Source organism: Ursus maritimus, unplaced genomic scaffold (genome assembly GCF_017311325.1).
Source record: "Ursus maritimus isolate PB19 unplaced genomic scaffold, ASM1731132v1 scaffold_2, whole genome shotgun sequence".
Taxonomy (NCBI): Eukaryota; Metazoa; Chordata; class Mammalia; order Carnivora; family Ursidae; genus Ursus; species Ursus maritimus.
Window position 1 is genome coordinate 82,601,419 of NW_024424452.1, and position 7,806 is coordinate 82,609,224.

At 42.1% G+C, this 7,806-nt stretch overlaps 1 protein-coding gene across 3 annotated transcripts in view; it reads left to right on the forward strand.

Moving 5' to 3' along the window:
• Positions 1 to 854: 854 nt before the first annotated feature.
• Positions 855 to 7,806, forward strand: part of TDRD5 (tudor domain containing 5) — a 99,673-nt gene continuing 92,721 nt past the window's right edge. For 2 of the 3 annotated variants that reach the window (XM_040636270.1, XM_040636271.1), the window contains exons 1-3: positions 855 to 1,086; positions 1,838 to 2,245; positions 4,418 to 4,611. In XM_040636270.1, coding sequence (XP_040492204.1) covers positions 855 to 1,086; positions 1,838 to 2,245; positions 4,418 to 4,611 — 834 coding nt within the window. Of the gene's footprint in view, positions 1,087 to 1,837; positions 2,246 to 4,414; positions 4,612 to 7,806 lie in introns of all 3 variants that reach the window. The other variant, XM_008696912.2, reaches the window with a different exon arrangement.

Genomic DNA, 7,806 nt, shown 5'->3' on the forward strand with positions numbered 1-7,806 from the left:
CGCCCCACCCGCCGCGCGCCCTCGGGGTTGGAACGCGAGCCCTTAGCCCGCCGCCCGCTCTGGCTTCTCCGGGCGGGAGAACCCCTTCGACTGTCCCGACCCGCAACGGCAGCGCCCGCGCCCTGGGCGACACGGGTGAGGGCGGCGCTCCACCTGCCTGCCTCCTGCGGGCCTTCCACCCCGCGGCGTGGGCAGGCCTCGGGGTCGCGGGAAGGAGTGCTCCCCACACCGCCTGTCGGGGGAGAGACGTTGGGGGCGGGGAGGGGACCCCTTGGCTCGGGCCAGAAGGAGGTCGTTGACTTGGGGACGACGAAGCGGGCGGCCTCCCCGTCGGTGTGGGCCGGAGCAGGTATGCCGGGGCGAGGTCTTCGCGTGGAGCCCTCTCCGAGCTCGGCGGCAGGCCGGAAGGCAGTATTGCGTTTGCCTCCTTCCCCGGCCTTTTCCCAGCGTCGACGAGGGTGCTGTCTGATGCGAAGTCTGCGGTGTAGACTAAGACCCCAAACAAGCCCTTGTTAATGCTTCAGCAGAAAAAACGAGCCAGGAACGTGGGACTTCGCATACGTTAGCCAGGGGTAGTGATTTCTCCAGAGGCGTGCAGGTTAATCAACACAGGTTGAGATTTAGAGCTTCAACTGTGTGAGGGCTTTGCGAAATGCAGAGTTTCAGAGAACCCTCACGGTTTTGCTTCTGCTTTCTCACCTTTGGAACTCGCTTCTTGGTTGTTTATGTTCCACTACTGATCCTTTTGAACCACTACTGATCCTTTTGAAACACCCCTACCGCGCCCCTCCCCCCCAACTTGGGTTTGTCTTTTTTCACAACCCATGTTTCTACCTTAAATCTGGTAGGGTGCAATGTCTGAACAAGAGCGTGTACAGGAATGCCTGAGGAAAGAAATAAGGTCACTTCTCATTTCCACCAAAGATGGTTTGACCCCACAGCAGTTGGAAAAGGAGTACCTTTTGATGGTTGGCAGCCATTTGCCACTCCGAATCCTTGGCTATCGGTCAACTATGGAGCTGGTGTTGGACATGCCTGATGTTGTCACTGTCTGCCCCTATGGGGATGGTACTGTAATACTGAAAGGTAAGCTTAGGGTTTAAGATCTATAAACTAAGCAATCATTATTACTTGGTAAGGAATTATTCTAGCAAATAAATAGGGGGTGGGGATTAAGGAGTGCCCTCCTGATGAGCACCAGGTGATGCGTGGAAGTATTGAATCACTGTATTGTACCCCTGAAACTAATAGAACACTGTAGCTTTAACTAGAATTAAAATGAAAACTTACAAGGAATTATTATAGTACTTATCCTGCATCCCAGGGAGGGGATTTTAATATTTTGAGGGGGAGAGGGTTCACGGTTACCTTTGAGGTTGTGGGAAGAGTGAAAGCTTTAGCAAAATCAAGAAATCTTTCCCCAGAAAAAGGTGCATTCACAAAAACGACATTTCGCATGTGGTTTCAGATTATTGCACCTTAAATTGGGAGAAGCATAACAATGGGACTTTTAAATTATGAACTCATGTTTTAAATTTCATGAAACACAAACATTGCAGGGAAATTTGTTCATCTTGAGAGTTTCAGATATTTCAACAGTCAGCAGTAATGCTAAGTACTGGGAGTTATCTTTCTGTCTTCATCCTCTGGTAGAGGAGCTAACAAGTTGTCATCTGTAAAATACAAGAAATGGAGGAACCAAACGTTCACATTTATTATGTTACCTAGATACACAGCTCCTTGGAGAGTTAAAAATTGTCTATATAACCACAGATGCAAAGGATAAAGAAAGGGGTTAAGTTTTCACCTAAATATTTCTTTTTTCACACCTCCTTAGCCATTCCAGATGAATCCACCAAAGGAATAGCAAGTTTAGTTGCAAAACAGAGGAGCAGCCATAAGGTTCGAAACTCCGTGCAGAAGGGAAGGGCCAGTGTTTGCTCTGGGCCAAGCTCCCGTCGGCGAGTACCTTACCGAGGAAGGCTGCCCCCCATTCTTCCAGCTGTTGTGAAGAGTGAGTTGAAAGACCTTTTGGCGTTATCTCCTGTTCTCCTTTCTGATTTTGAGAAGGCATTCGTCAGACGATTTGGACGTTCATTCCAGTATGTGCAGTATGGATTCTTCTCTATGTTTGAAGTGCTTAATGCTGCTTCGGATGTCATTTCTGTGGAGCAAACCAGAGCAGGTTCTTTGTTGATGCTGAAGAAGAGCGTATCAGAGGAAAAGCAGAGAGGATGGCCAGCAGGTAAGCATGCTAGCATTAGTCACTGTGCTGTGGGTGAGCAGAATTGGAGCAGTCATGGCAGCCATGGATGTATGTAATGTCTCAGCTGCCTGAGTTTGTTGAAGTTGCATCCTGGCACTCCCACTTGCTGGCTGAGTGATCTCGAGCAAGTTACTTAGAACGTCTAAGCCTTAGTTTCCTCCTCTCTAGAATAGCAATAATAATACTTAACTCTTGGAGTTGTGCTGAGGATTAAATGAGATGAGCTCTGAAAAGTGCCTGGCATTTAGTACGCTTATAATAGGTGGTAGCTATTACTATAAAAACATAAGATCTGCTTTTTCTGGAACACTGTAAATGAGCATGAGGCCTATGAAGAGTTTAAAAAAGTAATACTAGTCAGTCGCATTTGCCACCTGATTTTTCTGGCACAGATCTTTGATAGCATAGCAGGCATTGCAAAATGATAACCACCTTATTTAGTGTTTTACTTTGGCTTCTCATTGCCACACCACAGAAGGGTGAATAATCCAATCTGAGAGATGAGGAAAAGGAAGCTCAGGAAAGTTAAATGACTTTTCCAAAGTCGCATTACTAGAAAAGTGTTACAGCCAGGGTTTGATATTCCGCTCTTAATACTGTTCACTGCTTTTCTTACCCAATCATTGTCCCTCTTGTTTTGTTTTTTAAGTATTTATATGTGTATTGAAGTACAGTTGACACACAATGTTCCATTAGTTTCGGGTGTACAACATAGTGATTTGACAACTTTGTACATATGCTGTGCTCACCACAGTGTAGCTACAACATTATTACAATACCCTGTATTGTATATGCTGTACCTTTCATCCCTGAATCACTGTCTCAAAGTCTCAGAAGACCAATGTAATCATTTGTATGGTACAGTACAGAATCTATACACTGAGCCTGTTTGGAGAATTTCTATGCCTATTTCAGTGATTTTTTTTCTTTTTCTCTAAAATCTGTATTTAGATTAATGTAGGTGAAACCATGAGAAAGTCCCCAGTGTAGAAACCATTACTTAAACAGTGGTAGGAAGTGTAATTGATGAAGATATCCTAGGGTGTTTACGTGCTCTGGTCAGGAAAGACTGCATGAGCCAGTGATGTTCTAGTGTAACCCCGAACCATCAACAGTATCAGTATCCTTGAGTTGCTCAAACTTAGGGAGACAGATGCATCTTGCTGAGACTTGTAGAAAGCAATTTGCCAACTTATTGAATGGGGGGAGTGATATTCTTTCCCATTGACTGGATTGTTCATGTTTCCCATCTGTGGACCCTTCTTCCTGTCAAAAGGATATATTGGAAACAATTATTGTGTGTGTGTGACCTTGATCTCATGGTAAAGGACTAGGCTATAATGAAGTCTAGTGATAATTGTTCGTGTTGTACATCAACATATATCTCTCCAGTGGTATTTCCTTCCCTACAAATCTTGAAAGAAAATAGCTTTATTCTAGAGCTTTTTATCCCCCTTCCCTGCTCCCATGCTACGAGGTGATTGTCCGTTTTGAGAAGCATAGTTTTTTTTTTTTCTTCTTGTTGAGAAGCATAGTTTTATTTTATTTTTTATTATTATTATTATTTTAATGTTTTTCTATTATGTTAGTCACCATACAGTACATCCCCGGTTTCCGATGTAAAGTTCGATGATTCATTAGTTGCGTATAACACCCAGTGCACCATGCAATATGTGCCCTCCTTACTACCCATCACCGGTCTATCCCATTCCCCCACCCCCCTCCCCTCTGAGGCCCTCAGTTTGTTTCTCATAGTCCATAGTCTCTCATGGAGAAGCATAGTTTTAAGTGGACCCCTTACTTGGAGACTTTTTGACTGCCTAAACAGGATACAGTTTTTATGTTTTTACCTATGGAAACCTGCCTCTCTGTAATTATATTCAGGTGGCCTTAAGTGGAGTTTTTAGGTATCCCCAGCCTATTCAGTAACACACTTAACGATCTCTTGGTTTTCTTCTATAGATGAGGAATCTCTTCCATTGTATGTAAATTTTATTTGGCAGTATAAAAACATAAGCTTGCTTTCCTTAATTGTTATTTCAAAGTTGAGGGCAGTTAGGTCACAATAGCCCCTATATATAACCACCAGAAAATAAAGTAGAAATTGTTAGTGACAACATTTCTCTGCTCTTCTTTTATTCACAAAAGGAGGTAAAATGTTTACCCAGCCTTTTAGAATGAAACAACAAGGGTCGTACTCCACAGGCTCCCCAATTGCAAAGGCTCGCTTTTCGCAACCCACTTCAAACATGGAACCACCGAAGCAAATATTGAATGTGGAGAAGACTTTTAAGTCAAATGTAGTAGAGACTTCACGGTTGAATCATACTGAAAAATTAAACCAGGTAAGATAACTGATTTTGGAGATACAAATACACCACAAATGTGTTTAAATTCAGAGTTTATTACTTAGATCTGACGGAAAAGCTTAACTTTTAAAATTCAAGTCATTTCAGATTTGAGCATTTTCTATGATCGTGTTGATTATTAGCTAGTAAGAGGTGGCAATGGGAAAAAGAGTACAGTTTTATCAGTTCCTGCGGCTTCTCTGACAGGTTTCCCCTGCTATTCGAAAGTAGAATGTTCCTATGAAACTTTTCTTAAGTTGAAAAGGTATAAAGCAAGGAAGCAATTACCATTAATTTATATGGAAAACATTTTGAGCATTCCCAGACCCTCAAAATAATCTCTAGTGAGCTTTTCTGATACCTTACAACACATCTTGCTAATGGTTTTCTGATACCTTAGGACACATCTTGCTAATTGATGCACAAGATAAATGGAGATAAAGCATAGTTCAGAGCTATGGTGGCTTGATGCTAAATGTAGCTCTTGGGGAAGGAGGTTGGCGGTGCCACTCCCGCTGCTAAGAGTGCACACTGTCCCTGTGACAACTCATGGCAAAACAAATGCTGGACGCTGTTTTCACTTCTGGCCTTTTTTGGTTAAAGTGAAAATCCTGTTTCGATTTCTTTGAGTTAGCAAAAACAAGAACTAACCCTAGATTCTTCATAAAAACAAAGTGGCATAGCGTGAACTTTTGAAAAGCGAGGGATACCTGTACTTTCTGCAGATGACCCTCAAATCTCTCTCTAGATCCAGCTTCTCACCAAAGTCCTAGAAGTATATTTGCAACTTTCGTCATGGATATCTTCACTCAAATGGCTGGCCTGAGCCCTACAGTGCTGGTATTTTTTTGACTATGTATACGCTGAAGAATTTTTGAACAAAAGCTGCTAGAATATAACCAAGAAAAGCCTGCTTAAATTAGCAAGATGACAATTTTTATTTTTTGCATTTTAAAAAATTAATTTTATTTTATTTAAATTCAGTGAACATATAGTGTATTATTAGTTTCAGAGGTCAGTGATTCATCAGTTGTACATAACAACCAGTGTTCATTATATCATGTGCCCTCCTTAATGTCCATCACCCAGTTACCCATTCCCCCCCGCACTCACCTCCCCTCCAGCAACCCTCAGTTTGTCTCTTATGGTTTGTCTCCCTCTCTGGTTTCATTTTGTTTCATTTTTCCCGCCCTTCCTCTATGCTCCTCTGTTTTGTTTCTCAAATTCCACATATCAGTGAGATGATATGATAATTGTTTTTCTCTGACTTATTTCACTTAACATAATACCCTCTAGTTCCATCCACGTCATTGCAAATGGCAAGATTTCTAATTTTTGGTGGCTGAGTAGCATTCCATTGTATATATATACCACATCTTTATCCATTTACCTGTTGATGGACATCTGGCCTCTTTCCGTAGTTTGGCTATTGTGGACAATGCTGCTGTAAACATTGGGATGCAGGTGCCCCATCGCATCACTACATTTGTATCTTTGGGGTAAATACCAAGTAGTGCAATTGCTGGGTTGTAGGGTAGCTCTATTTTCAACTTTTTGAGGACCCTCCATACTGTTTTCCAGAGTGGCTGCACCAGCTTGCATTCCCACCAACAGTGTAGGAGGGTTCCCTTTCTCCGCATCCTCGCCAACATCTGTCATTGCCTGACTTGTTAATTTTAGCCATTCTGACTGTGATGTGGTGTGAGGTGGTATCTCATTGTGGTTTTGATTTGTATTTCCTTGATGCCAAGTAATGTCTAGCATTTTTTCATGTGTCTGTTGGCCATTTGTATGTCTTCTTTGCAGAAATGCCCATTTTTTAACTGGATTACTTATTTTTGGGTATTGAGTTTGGTAAGTTCTTTATAGATTTTGGATACTAGCCTTTCATCTGATAAAACATTTGCAAATATCTTCTCCCATTCTGTAGGTTGTCTTTTGGTTTTGTTTGACTGTTTCCTTTGCTGTGCAAAAGCTTTTTATCTTGATGAAGTTCCAATAGTTCATTTTTGCCCTTGTTTCCCTTGCCTTTGGAGACCTGTCTAGCCAGAAGTTGCTGTGGCCGAGGTCGAAGAGGTTGCTGCCTGTGTTCTCCTGCCTGACAGGATTTTGATGGATTCCTGTCTCACATTGAGGTCTTTCATCCATTTTGAGTCTATTTTTGTGTATGGTGTAAGGAAATGGTCCAGTTCCATTTTTCTGCATGTGGCTGTCCAATTTTCCCAACCCCATTTGTTGAAGAGATTGTCTTTGTTCCATTGGATATTCTTCCCTGCTTTGTCGAAGATGGGTTGACCATAGAGTTGAGGGTCTATTTCTGAGTTCTCTGTTCTGTTCCATTGATCTGTGTGTCTGTTTTTGTGCCAGTACCATACTATCTTGATGGTTATAGCTTTGTAATAGAGCTTGAAGTCCAGAATTGTGATGCCACCAGCTTCGATTTTCTTTTTCAACATTCCTTTGGCTATTTGGGGTCTTTTCTGGCTCCATACAAATTGTAGCATTGTTTGTTCCAGTTCTGTGAAAAAAGTTGATGGTATTTTGATAGGGGTTACATTGAATGTATAGATTGCTCTAGGTACTATAGACATTTTAACAATATTTATTTTTCCATTCCATGAGCATGGAATGTTTTTCCATTTCTTTGTGCCTTCCTCAATTTCTTTCTTTTTTTTATGATTTTTTTATTATATTATGTTAGTCACCATACAGTACATCCCCAGTTTCCAATGTAAAGCTCGATGATTCATTAGTTGCGTATAACACCCAGTGCACCATGCAATACGTGCCCTCCTTACTACCCATCACCAGTCTGTCCCATTCCCCCACCCCCCTCCCCTCTGAGGCCCTCAGTTTGTTTCTCATAGTCCATAGTCTCTCATGTTTCATTCCCCCTTCTGATTACCCCCCCTTTCTTTATCCCTTTCTTCCCCTACCGATCTTCCTAGTTCTTATGTTCCATAGATGAGAGAGATCATATGATAGTTGTCTTTCTCTGCTTGACTTATTTCACTTAGCATTATCTCCTCCAGTGCCGTCCATGTTGCAGCAAATGTTGAGAACTCGTTCTTTCTGATAGCTGAGTAATATTCCATTGTATATATGGACCACAACTTCTTAATCCAGTCATCTGTTGAAGGGCATCTCGGCTCCTTCCACGATTTAGCTATTGTGGACATTGCTGCTATGAAC